This window comes from Eulemur rufifrons, chromosome 7 (genome assembly GCF_041146395.1).
Source record: "Eulemur rufifrons isolate Redbay chromosome 7, OSU_ERuf_1, whole genome shotgun sequence".
Lineage (NCBI taxonomy): Eukaryota > Metazoa > Chordata > Mammalia > Primates > Lemuridae > Eulemur > Eulemur rufifrons.
In genome coordinates, this window is record NC_090989.1 from 208,799,945 (window position 1) to 208,818,261 (window position 18,317).

Below are 18,317 nucleotides of genomic sequence, written 5' to 3' on the forward strand. Positions count from 1 at the left end.
TGACTACTCCAAGTATATTATGTGAGTGGAATCATAGTATTTGTCCTTTAATGACTGACATTTCATTTAGCACAATATTTTCAAGGTTCATCCACGTTGTAGAGTGTGTCAGGATTTCCTTCCTTTTTAAGTTTGATTAGTATTCCATTGTATATGTATGTATCACGTTTTGCTGATCCATTCATCTGTTGATGGACACTTGAGTGGCTCCTGTCTTTTGGCTATGGTGAATAATGCTGCTATGAACATGGGTATACAAATATCTCTTTGAAACCTTGCTTTCAATTCTTTTAGGTATATACTCAGAAGTGGAATTGTTGGATCACATGGTAATTCTATTTTTAAGTTTTTTGAGGAACCCCTATACTGTTTTCCATAGTGGCTGCACCTTTTACATTCCTACAGTGCACAAGTGTTCTAATCTTTCCTCTTCAGCACTTATTATTTTTTGTTGTTGTTTGTTTTTGGTTATAGCCATCTAATGGGTGGGAGGTGGTAGCTCATTGTGGTTTTAGTTTGCATTTATACCGCTGTATTCCATTTGCTATTATTTTGTTGAGGATTTTTGTATCAGTGGTCATAAGAAATAATGGTTTGTCATTTTCTTGTAGCATCTTTGTCTGACTTTGGTATAAGGGCAATGCTGGCCTTATAGAATGAGTTAGGAAGTGTTTCTTCCTCTAAACTATTTTGGAAGGGTTTGAGAAGAAGTGGTGTTAGTTCTTTAAGTGGTAGAATTTACCAATGAAGCCATCAGGTCCAGGGCATTGCTCTGTCAGGAGGATTTTGGTTACTGATTCAATCTCCTTAATAGTTATGGGTCTATTCAGATTTTCTTTTTTTTTGTGGTTCAGTCTTGGTAGGTTTTGTGTTTCTAGGAATTTGTCCATTTCATCTACGTTATCCAATTGACTGGTGTACTATTGTTCATAGTACTTCCTTATAATAATACTTTTTATTTCTGTAGAATTGGTAGTAGTGTCTCTACTTCCATTTCTGATTTTAGTAATTTGAGCCTTCTCTCTTTTTTTCTTAATGTTGCTAGAGGTTTGTCAATTTTATTAATATTTTTGAATAAAAGATTGGTTTTGTTGATTTTCTGTATTGTTTTTCTAGTCACTGTTTTATTCGTTTTTGCTCTAATCTTCATTATTTCCTTCCTTCTGCTAGCTTTGGGTGTAGTTTCTTCTTTTTCCTTAAGTTGTAAAGTTGGGCTGTTGTTTTGAGATCTTTCTTCTTTTTTTAATATATTTATTTCCATAAATTTCTTCCATAGTTCTGCTTTTGCTACATCTCATAAGTTTTGATATGTCATGTTTTTGTTTTGATTCTTCTCTAAGTATTTTCTAATTTCCATTGTGATTTCTTCTGTGGTCAATTGATTAAGAGTATGTTTAATTTCCACAAATTTGTGAATTTTCCAGTTTTCCTTTTCACTGGTTCCTAACTTCTTCCTGCTGTGGGGTCAGAGGAGACCCTTTGTATGGTAAATATCTTTTAAAATTGATTGAGACTTAATTTGTGTCCTAATATATGGTCTGTCTTGGAGAATGTCCCATGTGCACATGAGAAGAATGTATATTCTGTTGATGGGTACAGCATTCTGTATAGATCTGTTAGATCTAGTTGGTTTATTGTATTCAAGTTGTCTATTTCTTTACTATTATCTGATTGTTTTATCCTTATTGAGAGTGGGGTATTGAAGTCTCAAGTTATTGTAGAAGTGTTTCTGCCCTTAATTCTGTCAATTTTTACTTCATATATTTTGATGATCTGTTACCATCACCATTAGTTTGTAAAAATCAAAATACACAGAATATGAGGGACAAAAAAATTAAAATATCACCTGGTGCAACAAATTAGACTGTTTATAAGCTTTTGAACATCTTTTATGGAGTAGTTCAGTAGTTTGAACCTTCTGAACTTGTTTGGTTTTAATGAGGATACATGATCAAGAAAGATATAAGATAAGGTGTAAGCTTTTTGTGGGTTTACTCTTACCCACATTTTTTTTTTTTTTTTTTTTTTTAGATCAGACAGGGTTTCACTCTGTTGCCCAGGCTGGAGTGCAGTGACTTCATCATAGCTCATTGTAGCCTCTAACTCTTGGGCTCAAGCCGTCCTCCTGCCTCAACTTCCCAAGTAGCTTGGACTACAGGTGTGCACCACCACACCTGGCTATTTTTTAATTTTTTTATTATTTGGAGAGACAGGATCTCACTTTGCTACATAGGCTAGTCTTGAATGTCTAGCCTCAAACAATCCTCCTGCCTCGGCCTCTCAAAGTGTTGAGATTACAGGCATCAGCCATCATGCCCAGCCCTTGATAAAATTAATTACAATACTTTTGTGAAATAAATTTGCCTTTTTACATATTGGGCTAAAGCATTCATAAAATAATCATTGCATGTCATATGAATAAGATAACTAGATGAAAATGTATACCTTAATATAGCAATTTAGGCAAAGTTAATATAACATAAACCATCTCCAGTGTGTATATTTCTCTTTTTATTTAAATGGTAGGCTGAGGAAATAATCTCTATTGCTGGGAATGTTACTCCTTTTCCCTTTAGACTACAGGAATTATTTATCTCTCTCCCTCAAAATTTCTCACTTTTTCCTTTAATAATGTTGTCAAAGGATTGAGCATCTTGTTTGGGATGTTTCTTATTAAATGATCAGGATTTGTAATTTTCCATCACATTGACACAGCCAGTGTGGGGGACTAGTAGCTCCCTTTGAATGTGTTCTTCAAAAGTGGTTTCCATCCAGATCATGAAACATTTAGAGAATGCTGACAAAAGATGATGCCTTTTCAGTGTACTTGTTTTCCCATCCTCCGTGGTAGAATCAGCTACCTAAATCCTCTTCAACTAGTCTTTTCCCAGTAGCCCACATCCACTCCAACAAGAACTGTATATAGTACAGGTATTTAACAGTAAAGGTTATCAATGGTGATGAGAGCAGTGTTTTGCAAATGTTTTTATATAGTGGAATCTTTTTGTCTAATAATATCTTGCAGGGAGACCCATCTATAAACAAATGAGAGTAAAGTAGCGAAGTTGTTCTAGTTGAATTGGAACTGGACCAAGTTGTTTAAGCAAGGAGAGTCAAAAGGGAATCCTGTTTCCTCAGATTGTGCTTAAAACATTTAGATTGGACTTTCAAGTGTGAACTGTGTCTGTATCTTTGTATTATTATTATTTTTTAGCAGTTTGACTTAAAAATTTTAAAGCCTGTATATTTGAAATGTATATTTAGAATATACAGCTTTAGCACTGGGATATATATCACAACTTCTGTGGCTTGTTTGCAGAATGAAAATTAGGACAGCTTCATTGTGTGAAATTCTGATGCCTTGCTGGCTGGCTAATGAGCTTGATTTCAGTCTTAGTGAGAACAGAGGGTTTCAGTTTTTAGATTCTCTGTGCTCTGAAACTATCTCTAGTTGAGAAGAAAAGATCAGGATAACCTCAAAAATTCAGAAGTTCCAAAAATTTATACTTTTTTAGCACTAGAATGGACAAAATTATTTGCTTTTCCTTAGGTGTAGGCTAGCTAGAGCAGGTTGACATTGCTTTTATGAGTATCAAATTCAGATATTTAATTCCAGAGTAAGCCACCTTTAAATATATAAAAGTCAATGCATACAGTATCCCTCTGCCCCCACTTAGGGAAATGTGCACTGTGAATCTTTATGCAACAGTGTGGATGTTACAGTGCAGCTTTTTACTGCCGGATAAATAACTCTGGAGTGCATCTAACACCCAGGTGGGGCACTAGTTTTGCTTTTGTGTAAAAGGGTATTATATTCTATCATGGGATTGTATTCTGTCATGGGAAGCAGATACTGAGGGTAGCATAAGCCCCTAACCTTAATTTAGGAATGGTTGAATTATAAAAGTTCCCACAGAGACTGGTTTAAAAAAAAAACCCCACAGTTTTATTGGGATATAGCTCACGTACCATACTATATCCTCACTTAAAGTATGCTTTTAGTATATTCAGAGTTATGCAGTCATCACCACTATCAATTTTAGAATATTTTTATTACTCCCAAAATAAACTCTATGCCTCTTAGCCACTACTCCCCATTCTCCTTGTCTCCTCTAGTTCTAGGCAACCACTAAACCACTTTCTGTTTCTATAGATTTACCTGTTCTGGATATTTTATATAAATTGAATTATATAATGATGTGGTCTTTTGTGACTGGCTTCTCCTAACATGTTTTCAAGGTTCATCCAGGTAGCATGTATATACCACATTTTTTTATTTACCCATTCATCAGTTAATGGACATTAGGGTTGTTTTCACTTTTTGGCTATTATGAATAATGCTGCTGTGAACATTTGTGTACAGGTTTTTGTGTGAACATCAATTTTTATTTCTTTAGGGTATATATGTAAGAGTGGAATAGCTGAGTCGTTTTATATTTAGCTTTTTGCGGAATTGCTAGACTATTTCCAAAGCAACAGTACCATTTTACATTTCTATCAGCACATCCTTGCTAATACTTGTTATTATCTATCTTTTTTTTTTTTTATTACAGACATTCTAATGGTTGTGAAGTGATATCTCATTCTAGACTAAGTTCCAAAATAGCAGTTAGGTGTATCAGGAATGATAGTACCCTAAAATGGAGTTAATATTAAAGTGTTTTATAGGCTGACCTAGGAATATAACCATCAGTAGCAATTCTTAATCCTGCCTATGTACGATTAATATCATCTCCTAATTAAAAAAAATTATTGTCAAGGCTTTACCTCATCTCTGAGGATACTGTTCTATTCCCCTCCCCTGCCCCATGGCCCAAATCCTCTATTTAAAAAGAAAACAGTGAAGATTCAGTTGTAGAGAAAGAATCCACTCTATTTTAAAAGAGAGGGTTTACTATAGGCTAGTAAATAGCTTAAAGAACTGTTGGAATGTATCAGTATGGCCTCAATCAGGTGATAGAAACCACACAGTAATTTAACAGGGAAAGATGAATAGAAAGAATTATTGACTTTAAGAAGGCATTGTAGGCCGGGCACGGTGGCTCATGCCTGTAATCCTAGCACTCTGGGAGGCCGAGGCGGGTGGATCGCTCGAGGTCAGGAGTTCAAGACCAGCCTGAGCAAGAGTGAGACCCCGTCTCTACTAAAAATAGAAAGAAATTATATGGACAACTAAAATATATATATACAAAAAATTAGCCGGGCATGGTGGCGCATGCCTGTAGTCCCAGCTACTCGGGAGGCTGAGACAGTAGGATCGCTTGAGCCCAGGAGTTTGAGGTTGCTGTGAGCTAGACTGACGCCACGGCACTCACTCTAGCCCGGGCAACAGAGTGAGACTCTGTCTCAAAAAAAAAAAAAAGAAGGCATTGGAGCAATAAGGGATTTGTCATAAGAAGTAAAGATAACTCTAAAGAATGTAGGGCTAGCAGATATAAGGAGCAGTGACTATACCCAGGGCTGAGATAGCGTGCTCCTCCGACCACATGAGATCTAGATCTTGTTGGAAAGTGCAAGGTCAAGGCTAGTGTTTGTGGTGTGGCACTAGTGGAATTTGCTGGAAATCTGCCCTTTATGGTGCCAGAGGTGGCTGTTCATGGGAAGGTGTCTCACCAAAGACTCTGCTACAAAACTGCCTGAGCTCTTGTTGAAGAAGCTATGCTCGCTGCAGGAGCCTGGAGGTGGAGAAGCCATCCTTATTGCAGGAATGGGGCCCTGGAGAGGCCTCGCCTGCTTTAGCCAAGTGAGTACCCTGGAACTAGGAAGCAAAATTCTTTTCAGCGTCTGTCCAGTGCCCTCTACTGATGGAGCTTAATATTCTGTCAGCAGGTAAAGAAAAAATATTTAAAGGGCACAAATCTATTTTTACAGAGTAGACAGAAAGGGTGAATTTGGAGATGAGGCACAGTAAATCAATATCTGGCACAAGTATTAAGTGAATTATAGAATTGTTGGGAGATCTGAAGAATGAGACTATAGGTTGAGCTTTAAGGAATAACTCTCAAAACCTTAGCACAGACCCAGGAAACCAAGGGAGGTGTTACCTCTTTTATGATGAGGAAGCCTCTTGTCTAATTGTGAAATTGCTTATAGAGCTTCATTTCTGGAGGCACACTGTCGTTTCAAAATCTGGGAACTGCTGAGGTCAGGAGGCTATTGTGGTTAGGAACCCCCTGCTCTGCTTACTAGCTGTAGAAGCACACTGGGCCTGTTGTGGTCTGCACTAGCTCTGTCTACTGGTGACTGCACCAGCCTTTTTCAATCTTTATATACCCTGGAGGAACTCTGAAATGATTTTTAGGTCTCTCATCTTTTTGGTGATAACTATCCTAACAGATGTGAGGTGATGACATCTCATTGTGGTTTTGATTTGTATTTCTCTGATAAGTGATGTTGCATACCTTTTCATATACCTGTTGGCAATTTTTATGTTGTCTTTGGAGAAATATCTATTCAGGTCTAGGTCTTTTCCTGATTTTTTGAGTTATTATTATATTTTTTTTGCTATTGAGTTGTACGAGGTTTTCTTTTTAAGTATATTTTGGATAGTAACCTCCTATCAGATATATGGCTAGCATATATTTTCTCCCATCCTATGGGCTGCCTTTTCATTTTGTTGATTGTTTCCTTTGCTGTGAAGAAACTTTTTAGTTTGATACAGTCCCATTTCTTTATTTTTGTTTTTGTTACCTGTGCTTTGATGTCCTATCCAAAAAAATCATTGCCAAGACCAATGTTGAGGAACTTCTCCTCCATGTTTTGTTCTAGGAGTTTTATAGTTTCAGTCTTACGTTTAGGTCTTTAAGCCAGTTAGTACAATGTTTTCAAGTTTCATCCATATTGTAGCATGTATTAGAACATTATTGCTTTTGTTTTTTTTTCGGAGACAGGGTCTTGCTTAGTCACCCAGGCTAGAGTGCCGTGGCATCATCATAGCTCACTGCAACCTCAAACTCCTGGGCTCAAGTGATTCTTTCGCCTCAGCCTCCTGAGTACCTGGGACTATAGGCATGTGCTACCACGCCCATCTAATTTTTCTATTTTTGGTAGAGACGGGGTCTCACTCTTGCTGAGGCTGTTCTTGAACTCCTGGGCTCAAGCAATCCTCCTACCTCAGCCTCCCAGAGTGCTAGGATTATAGGCATGAGCCACCTTGCCCAGCCCTCTGAATATATTTTGAAAGTAGAATTATCAGGATTTCCTGATATGTGAGGTGTAAGAAAGGAGACAAGGACTGAACAACAAAGGAGATAGACTTGTCTTTAATTCAAATGTGGAAAGCTAGGATAGAGCATGCTTGGAAGGGAAGGTCAGATCAGTTTTGTGTATGCAGAGTTGGTGATATTATTAGAAATCCAAGTGGAAATGTTGAGTAATTACAAGACTAGATGAAATCACCAAGGAAGAGACTGTAGAAGAGGACAGGAAAGAACTGAGCCCTGGACATTTCAGGGAAATCTACAAGTCATCAGTGAGATAGGCAGGAAACAGAGTACTGCCAAATGAAGGAAGTATTTCCAAGAAGAGGGCGTGGTCAGCTAGCCCTCTGATAATACTAAATCCTGCTGATAGCACAAGTAAGATGAGGACTGAGAATTGTTAATTGGATTTAGTAATGTGGAAATTGTTGGTTATTGACAAGAGCAGTGTTGATGGATAGGGTGGGGAAAACTTGATTGGAGTGTGTTTAAGTGAGGACTTGATAGTGTGTATAAACAAGTCTTTGCTTTCAGGAGGAGAGAAGTGGGACCATACTTGCCTTGGGGAAGTGAGAGGAAGAAAGTTTTTTTCCCTAGGACACAAAAATAATGTGATTTTTTTTATTGATGAAAATGATCCAATAAAGAGGAAAGAGTTGATGATACCTAAATCCCAAGGTCAGTTATTATAGTCACTTTTTTGCATACACTCAGCTTCTTTGGCTCTCTCTTGCTTTGCCACACTTGTTTGGCAAAGCCACAGACTTGGTGAAATGCAACACTCCTTCTTCTAGGTGCCTGCACTTTCTATTACGTGGTACTGTAATGAACACAAACTTTCACAACAAAAAGATTTTTTGTTTATTCTGAAGTACTCTGGCTTCGGGCTTCGGTAATAAAAAGCAGACTGTAAGGAACACACTGGCTTATAGCCGCAGGAAAATAGGGTTGCAAGCTGGCCTTCTTCCTGGGGGACTTTTAAGCCTAGAAAGCAGAATTCTTTGATTTTATAGATTTCTTTAGTGAATTTGCCAGGGGTTAGATGGTTGACTGATGAGCATTTTCTACAGTGATGGGCATAGAGGTATTGAGGAGGTAAGAAGTTACTATTTGCAGTTCCAAAGTTTTAGCTAGTTTTTTTTTTCGTTGTTTTTTTTTTAGACAGAGTCCCACTCTGTTGCCCTGAGTAGAGTGCCATGGCATCAGTGTAGCTCACAGTAACCTCAGACTCCTGGGCTCAAGCGATCCTCCTGCCTTAGCCTCCTGAGGAGCTGGGACTACAGGCGTACACCACGATGCCCGGCTAATTTTTCCTGTTGTCTTGCTCTTGCTCAGTCTGGTCTTGAACTCTTGAGCTCAAACAATCTTCCTGCCTCAGCCTCCCAGAGTGCTAGGATTACAGGCGCCCGTCCTAAAGATTTTAGCTAGTTCTGTTTCACAGTCTTCCTCCGTTGTCTGTGACATTTCCTTACATTCCTAGTTTCCTTGATTCCTCTGGGAAGAATACCCATTCATCCCTCCCCGTTAGTTTTCTATTTTGTCATTGTGGGCTTAAACATAACTTTGTTTCTTTAATGTAGTCCCAAGTGGGAGAAGAGAGAAATGCCTGTGGTTAAACTATTTTATTTGAATCATTTCTTAAGTGTTGAAATAGAGTTGGCTATGTTATAAGTGCCCAACATTATTTTTTTCAACTGTATTAATTATAATAAAGTCCATGTGAACTTTTTGAGATGTGCAGTTAAAGTAGTTTTAAAGAAGTTCATACCATTCAACAAATAGAAGCGACTTAACCTTCTGTCTTCGGCAGTAGCAGTGCTTCTGAAAGTATACAAGATTTTTTCTCCCTGTAGATATATGGTGATTCTTAATTAATTTAGAAGTTGGAAAAAGTTGCTTTGACTTTGTAGTCATGTCTAAAAAAAGAGTCAATTAAAAGAAAGATAGTTAGCAATTTAAAATTTCTCACTGATCTTAACAACAGTTCATATAATTTTTGTACATAATTGTAAATACATGTTCCTTTAAATATAGCGTTATTAAATATGTGAGTAACTTGTTGAATTTGCAGTAATTGTTTCACATTTTAGTAATTTCACAAAAATCTGTTTCAGTAGGCATTGTTAGCAAAAATTGAAAGATATTTAGGATGTTTTGCGGTAAATAGTTGCAAAAATAAATCCAAAGAACTATAAAAGTTATACGAATTAAGATTTAAGGTAGTTTAAAGTGTATTATTTATACTTTCTAAAAATGGAAACTTGATTGAGGGAAGATGTGCATAGAAGCTTTTTACTAATTAAAAAATGTTCCAATATAGAAATAATCATACTATGTATTTCCCAGTATTTGGCTACTGTGTGAATAGTGGACAATAAGTACACTAATCATAGGATGCTTTGGTTGGTTTGCTTATTTTAAGGAGGAGCGTTAGAACAGGAAGGATGATTTGAATTGTCTCAAAAGAAATCTTAACACTGGATTGCAAACTACATTATGATAGGCTTCTGTATTTTTGTAGCTCCAGGATTTTGATAACATTTTTCCTAGCTGATGTTTAGGTATTTTAATAGTCATACATTGTACATTGAATTGACTTGCCAGAAGCACATAAAACTCATTCTCTTTTGGTTTCCAGTGTTACCTTGTGTTGCTCATAATGGAAACTTTCAATTTTATGGCTTTTATGACATCTAATGTATGGAAAACAGAATTATAAGTGTTTAATATTAATATTTTTCTTTTAGAGTATCTGCAATGGTGAAATGAAGTAACTCAAGATGAGCAAGTTAAAAGTGATATCGGAGAAAAGGTACTGTAATTCTAAATATCAATATGTATAAATTATCTATATATGTGATACCTTTGAAATCCTGAGATGTGTCACATATATACCCTCAGCAAATGACCTTCCTTCATGTGTCATAGAGATAATACAATCTATTATTCTAATATTTCTTACACTAAATTCATGTACTCCCAATTATTGGATCTTATCCTCTGCTTACTTCCGGTTTTCATCTACGGCAGAGGATATGTCCCTTTTCTTGTCAAAGGCCAATACTGTTGTTACCTGTTGTCTAGATTTCACTTCCCCCATGCTTCTCAGGGGCCTTTTATCATTATTTATTCTTCTGTCTTAAATTTTAGCTTCTCCCATTCTTTACCATTTAGATACCATTTAAACATTATCTGGGCTTCCAATACTTAGACTCTGTTTTTCTGTTCCTACTGAATTTATTTGATTCCCTTAAAAGCCAAGAATTTTGAAATAGTCTGTAAGTGCAATCTATATCTCACTTAATATTCTCCAGCCAATCCTGGTTAGTTTTTGTGTCATCTGCTACACCGGTATTTCTTATTAAGGCCATCTATAATTTTCTAACAGCTTTATTAAGGTGTAATCACCATATAACACACTACATACATATAGTGTACAGTTTGATGAGTTTTGACCCATGTATACCTGTGAAACCAATCCCTTAATCAAAATAATAAACATATTCATCACTCCAAAATGTTTCCTGGTCCCCTTTTGCAACCCTTCCCTTCCAGCCCACCTCTTAATCCAAGCAACCACTGATCTGCCTTCTGTCACTATGGGTTTTTTTGCTTTTCTAGAATTTTATATGAATGGAACCATACGATATGTCTTTTGTTGCGGGGTGGGAGGCAGGGGTGAGGGTCTGGTTTCTTTTACTCAGTACAGTTATTTTGAGATTCATCTCTGTTGAAAAGTCATACATTTTTGTGATTAGGAGTAGTATGCCATTGTATAGATGTAACACAGTTTGTTTATCCATTCAACTTTTGGACATTTGGGTTGTTTCCAGTTTTTGGCTGTTTTAAATAAAGCTGTTATTAGCATTGGTGTATGTGTATTTGTATGAATATATGTTTTCTTTTCTCTTGGCTAAATACCTAGGAATGGAATGGCTGAATCATATATGGTAGATTAATGTTTAATTTTTTAGGAAATGGTCAACAACCTGTTTTCCAAAAAGGTTGTACCATATTATATTCCCTGTAGCAATACTTGAGAGTTTTAGTTGATCTGTATCCTCACCAACACTTGAAATGGTCATTCTTTTTAGACTGTAGCTGTTCTAATAGGGGTATAGTAGTATCTCACTGTGATTTTAATTTGCATTTTCCTAATAACTAATGATGTTGAGCATCTTTTCATACACTTATTTGCCTTCAGCGTATCTCATTTTGTGATATGTCTTTTCAAATCTTCTTCCCATTAATTAAATTGGGTTTTTTAAAATTATTGAGTTTTGGAAGTTGTTTATATATTGGTCCTTCATATCTGTGGGTTCTGCATCTATGGATTCAACCAACTGTGGATCGAAGATACTCGAAAGAAAATGGATGTGTCTGTACTGAACATGTGTAGACCTTTTGTCTTGTCATTGTTCCCTAAAAATACAGTATAACACTGTGTTTACCTGTCATCTGTATTGTATTAGATATTATAAGTAAACTAGAGATGATTTAAAAAGTAGGAGGATGAGTGTAGGTTATATACAAATACTACATAATTTTAATTAAGGGACTTGAGCATCCACGGATTTTGGTATCTGCAGGGGTCCTGGAACCAATCCCCCACAGATACTGAGGGACAAGCGTATTAAAGATACAAGTCCTTTATCAGATATTTGAACTGCAAACATTTTCATCCATTCTGTGACTTGTCTTTATATTCAAAACAGTATCTGTTAAGGATCAGAAATTTTTAACTTGGATGGTATTCATTTTGTTTATTCTTTTATGAATTATGCTTTTAGAGTTGTATCTGAGAAATATTTACCTAACCAGTGTTTACCAACATTTTCTGCTGTGTTTTTTTCTGGAAGTTTTATAGTTTTAGATTCAAATTTACATTTAGGTTTATGCTCCATTCTGAGTTAATTTTTGTATGTAGCGTGAAGTAGGGAAGAATTTTTTTTTTTTGGCATATAGATGTCCAGTTGTTCCAGCACCATTTTTGAAAAGACTGTCTTTGCTCTACTGAATTGCCTTTGTAGTTTTTTCAAAAATCAGTTTCCATTTATGTGTGTCTATTTTGTGCTCTGTTTTGTTCCATTGATCTAGTTGTCTGTTACTATCAATACTTCACTGCCTGGGTAACTGTAGCTTTATAATGAGTCTTGAAATCAGATAATGTTAGTCCTCTTTGTTTTTTATTTTTTCCCCCAAAGTTTGAGCTATTTTAGGTTTTTGCATTTCTGTATGAATTTAGCATCAGTTTGGCAATTTCTGCAAAATTGCATGCTGGGGTTTATTTTGGGATTGCCTTGATTTTATAGATTAGTTTGGGGAGAATTGACATCTTAATATTGAGTCTTCTTACACTTAGACATGGTATATCTCTTTTTTATTAATGATCTTTAGTTTCAGTAATATTTTGTTATTTTCAGTGTATTGGTCTTTTGTGTTGTCATAATTATCTCTGTTTTGCATTTTTTCATTGTTTTGTCAATGATATTTTTGTCAATTTCAGTTTCCTATTGATAGTTGCTAGTATGTAGCAATATATTAATAATTGATTTGTATATATTGTTCTTATATCCTGCAACCTTGCTGGGCTCACTATTAATTCAAGTAGACTTTTTATAAATTCCCTTGGATTTTCTACACAGGCAATCATGAAGTTTGTGAATAAAGAGAGTTTTGCATCTTTTTTACCAATCTAGATGTCTTTTGTTTCTTTTTATTTTGTGATTGCACTGGCTAGAACCTATCTCAATAGAATCTGGAATGTAAGTGGTGATGGTGAATATCCTTTTCTTGTTTCTAATCTTAGGAGAAAATTCTAAGCATTCATTATTTCACCTTTAAGCATATTGTTAGTTGTAGGTTTCTGTAGATGTATCAGGTTAAAGAAATTACCTTTTATTCTACTTTGCTGAGAGTTTTTATCCAGTATGAATGTTGGATTTTGTGAAATGCTTTTTCTGTCTGTTGAGATGATTGCAAGGTTTTTCTCTTTTAGTTTTTTAGGTCAATGGTATTGAATGATGCTCAAACATAAAACCAACCTTGCATTCCTGTGATTGACTTACTTGGTCATGATATATTATTTTTGTATTTTGTTGGATTTGATTTGCTAAAAGGTTGTTTGGAACTTTTATACCTATGTGCACAAGTCATATTGGTCTGTTGTTTTCTTTTCCTGTAATGTTTTTGTCTGGTTTTGATGTTATGGCAATTACTAGCTACGTAGAATTTTGGAATGAGGAAGTATTCCCTCCTTTTCAGATTTTTGGACCTTAAAGATAGTCCTTTGGGTAGCCAAGTAAAAAATCATTTATATGGGATAAAAAGAGTCAGGCTGCTTACACCAACAAAGACTATCCATCTTGAAATTAAAACCGTCTTTAATAACTTGAGTCAAAGAGTAAACAGAAATTGAAACTCAGAATATCTCAAATATGGTAATGAGAACACTAGACACCAACCTTTGTAAACAGGTATTCCAAAAAGGACTTCATATTGTTTCCCTTCTTAATTGACCTATTGATAAAGATAGTTAAAAGGTTTAAGTTGATCTCATAGTAGAAGAGAGTAGAATAGTGGTTACTAGGGGAAGAGGAGGGTGATAGGGCGGGGGATGGGGAGAGATTAGTGAGTGGGTACAGACTTACAGTTAGGAAGAATAAGTTACGGTGTTCTATTGCACAGTAGGGTGACTATAGTTAACAATAATGTATTATATATTTCAAAATAGCTAGAAGAGAGTATTTTGAATGTTCTCACCACAAAGAAATGATACGTGTTTCAGGTGATGGATATGCTATTTACCCTGATTTGATCATTACATGTTGTATTGAAATATCGTACTGTACCCCATAAATATGTACAATTGTGTGTCAATTAAAAACAAAATAAAACTTTAAAAAGGTAGTATAGCTTTCAGAACATGTGGGTCCCTATGTTTCCAATTTTAGGTATATTTTGGAGTATCAGAATGGAGAGTGGGTTGTCTTTTCCCTGTTTATAAAGTAACGTCAGCATCTAGTTTTATCTTCTGTTATGGTGTTTTTACATTGTCTTCTGTTAATGGTGTTATCCTGGTGTTATTTGATTGCTCTCACATACAGTAATTGATTTAATTATGTATAGACATTTGCTTTCGTTCAGATAAAAAGTATAGGATACTTAATATAGCAGTGTGTTAGTTCAGATGTAGGCTAAGCTGGTATAATAGATATCTCAAAATACAGTGGCTAAATATTCAAGTTTATTTTTGTCTTATTTAACCTAGCAGTGGTTGTTCAAGGGTGGTAGAATGGCTGCACTTTCTTCAATATGTGGCTTCTGTCTCTGGGTCCAGGGTATTTTCTATAATTCTCACTATCTTGTAGCCAGTGAGAACAAGGAAAGGAGGCACATCCTATTCTTAAGGACAAAACCTGGAAATTGGCCTATGCACTGTGTGCTTACATCTATCTCACTGGCCAGAACCTCGATACATGGCCACGCCTGTCATAGTCCTGAAGGCTGGTCACAAATATTCTGGTTCTCTTCCTTTTGGGTACATGGCATGATTGTACTCTGTTTTCTTTGAGGTTAATCTGTGAAACATGAGCTGAGGTTTTATTTGTCATTTCCTAATGAGAACTCTTCCTGGTGCACACTTGCCACATCTCTCTTTTTTCTCTTGCTGTTTTGAGCACCAGAGCATCTCCGGTGGCTTGGGTCCTTGAGTGAGTACAGTACCCTGCCGACCTGTACTGAACGTGTAATGTAAGTGAGAATTACACTTTTGTTGTGTTGAATAAACCAAAGGGATTGCAGGGTTGTTTTGAAAACATAACTTAACCCAGAAATTCTCCAGGTGTTATCTGTGGAACTCAGAGGTATGATGTCAAAACTGTTTTCATAGTAATATTGAGACATTATTTGCCTTTTCCACATTCATTCTCTTATAACTGTAAAGTGGAGTTTTCCTGAGGCTGCGTGATGTGTGATCTCAACAGATTGAATGCAGAAGTAGATATAAGAATCTGTCTTCTGTTGAGCCAGACACTAGAGAGGTTTGCAATAATGTAAAACAGTGCTGCTCTTCTCTCTAAATTTTTTATTTTGTAAAATACTGATATCTTTCATAAAAACATGTTAATTATGTAATGGATTTATGATTTTAACAAATTAATGAATAAATATTTTAAAAGATTCTCAGTTTAAATTTGTAATATGGTAAATATTTATATAGATAGCTAGCCCAATAAAATGGAGGAGGAAAACAAAGTTGTGTGCTCATTATTTGGAGAGAAACAATAAAAATGTGATTAAAGCAAGTATAATAGTTACAAATGAAGAGCAAACATTTCTGGAAGATACTGTGCATTTGATAATAAAGCCATGTTGTTTGAAATTAAATCTTAATTTCTATGAATCCTATTTAAATCTAAAACTTTAGTATATTTTAATGATTTTTTTGTTGTTATCTGTTGTTACTTTATTTATGAGGAAATCTCTATTACCTGCATTCAATTTACATTTTAAGGTGAAAAAAGTAATACAGGTTATTTATAAAATGAAGGTAGGTTTTGTAGTCCTTGCCCTTGGGAAATTATTTGTGCAAAGTAATATCTGTATACCATTGGGACTTTGACAATATCTAGGAAAATTTATATTTTTCGGAAAATAGCTCTAAGATTGAATTAAACTCAAAGAATCAAAAGCAGTGTGAGACCACTACAGTGAAACAAATATTTGAGTGATAATGCCCTTAAAGTATGCATTTGGGCTGGGTGCGGTGGTATATGCCTGTAGTTGTAGCTGCTACTTGGGAAGCTGAGGTGAGGGGATCACTTGAGCCTAGGAATTTGAACCCAGGCTGGGCGACATAGTGTGATACCTGTCTTTATTTATAAGTAAGTAAGTAAGTAAATAAATATTTAAAAAGTGTGTTTTTGAAGTTAACTTGATGTCTTTTACATTGATCGTTTTTTCAATTCCATGATTTTCTCAGTATAACATAAATAACATTAACAATTATAAATGGAACCTTCCAGGGTTGGTCTTGGCCTCATTTTGATTCATCTGAAAATAGGGTAGGGTGCGGAAGATACATCTACTTCTAAGTGTCTTTATTTGAAATGTTTCTGCTTTGTAGGATATGTCTCAAATTCCTCATGTACAGCTTTTTTTTTCCCTTCTATTTTAGACCTACTACTCTCAGATTTTCGTCTTGTACAATTAGTCAAAAGGTAGAGCTGCCCTCTGGTGTTCACCCTGTGATCTCTCAATATTAGAGTCAACAGGCACAAAAATTTTAGAGCTAAATTGAAGAATGGCTTAGAATATAATTTTGTTTAATTTTCATTCTATAGCTGAGAAAAATAAAAATAAAGAAGGAAATTTGATTTAACTATGTTCTTGATATCCATTTATGTACCTTCAAAAAATTTGTCCGTCCATCCATTTACCATGTGGAAAAAGCATATTTTCACAAAAGAATCACTTAGATGCAAGTTGTTTTATGGTAGTGGTATAATTTAATTTTAACTTTTCAAATTACTGATAGAGCAAACTTAATTTTAGGGCCTGTGTTATATTCATTCTGTTTTGTGTGTTTGCGAATTGTTTTATATTGAATTTTTAGAATAATGTTTTATTAGCTACTGAAAAATAATAACAGATAAGCTTTTAAGAGAAAAATAATTGCATAAAACAAATTCCTCAGTTTTTAAATTTCAGAATTTTGGTTTCTGTGAATGCAAATTTCTCTCAAATCTGGGTTACAGATATTTTTAAAAATATGTATTTGCTCTCTAGTACCCAGACTGTGGTGTCTTTAGTACCATTTCTCACCAGAAAGAACCAGGGCTTTTTGGAGAAAGGATTGATTTCAGATCAAGAGCACAAATGTGCAAGATAAGCCTAGAACAGCAGTTCCCAAACTTTTTGGCTTCTAAAGCCAAAAGTTAAGTTAATGATTGCTCCAAAAAGCTTTTGTTTATGTGGATTATTTTATCTATTGATATTATCATACTACAAATTAAAACCAAGAAATTAAAAAATACTTATCAATTCATTAAAAATAACAACAACCAACTCATTGCATAGCATAATATTTTTGTATTAAAAATAACTTTTTCTAAATAAAAAACATTTAGTAAGAAGTGTGGCATATTTTTTTACATTTTTGCAGATCTCTTTAATGTCTGGCTTAATGGAAGAATAGCTGGATTCTCTTATCTGCTTCTGGCTTCATATATATTAATATATATATATATATACATATTTTGTGTGTGTATGTTTTTGTGTTCTTATTGCTGAAGGATATGAAGAAAAAGATTTTGGCTCACATAGATATGTAATTAGAAAAAGAAGGAGTGCTTTAATAGCCTTTTAAAATTATTGTTCTTTGATTTGTGGTGGAGGAAAATAAAATTATGTGTTCAGTATTTGGAGAAAAACAGTAAAAATGTGATTATAGCAAGAGTAATAGTTATAAATGAGGAACGGTTTTAAATGATAGTGTACTTTGGGAAAAAACCATATTGTTTGAAATTTGAATTGAAATAGATGTTCTTTGATGTTACACTAAAATTTGATAAGTGGTAGTTTCTTAAAGGTTTGTTTCAATTTGGAATCTGAAACCATGTCAGTGAAATTTTTTGTACTCTGTTACATTAAAATACATTGGTCTGTCTTGCACTTTGAATAGTTCGTTTACCCATGTCTGAATTTGTAACATCATGCATTGATCATTTGGAAAATAATAGATTTAGTGAGTTATGCAGAACCTCTAAATATTGATCTTTTTTACACAATATGAAAAAATTACATTTGTTAATATCACCATTGATTTTTATCAGAAAATTCTTTAAATATTGAGGAACTATCAAGGTCATGATGGTTAGAGTGTTTTCCAAAATTCTAATTTTTGCTTGAAAGCTCAAATTTTATCATTGGCAACAAATCTAACAGCTGTTTCCTTGAAATGACAGGGTCACTTTGCTTATTTTTACGAAAATATCTGGCAAAATATCCCAGTCTGAATAATCATTGTTTGTCTGTCCTTTGGTTTTTGAAGTAAAAGTAATATTCTGTGAAAAGAAGTGGCTAGTTCAGTTTGCAATTCAAACAGTTGCCATGTGT

General features: G+C 34.8%; 1 protein-coding gene across 3 annotated transcripts in view; it reads left to right on the forward strand.

Annotated features, from left to right (window-relative positions):
* Nucleotides 1-18,317, forward strand: part of AGTPBP1 (ATP/GTP binding carboxypeptidase 1) — a 172,887-nt gene that overhangs the window by 6,051 nt on the left and 148,519 nt on the right. For 2 of the 3 annotated variants that reach the window (XM_069474068.1, XM_069474069.1), the window contains exon 2: nt 9,947-10,011. The exons of the other annotated variant lie outside the window; for it this stretch is intronic. In XM_069474068.1, coding sequence (XP_069330169.1) covers nt 9,980-10,011 — 32 coding nt within the window. In that variant the 5' untranslated portion in view covers nt 9,947-9,979. The remainder of the gene's footprint in view (nt 1-9,946; nt 10,012-18,317) is intronic. 3 annotated transcript variants of the gene reach the window in all.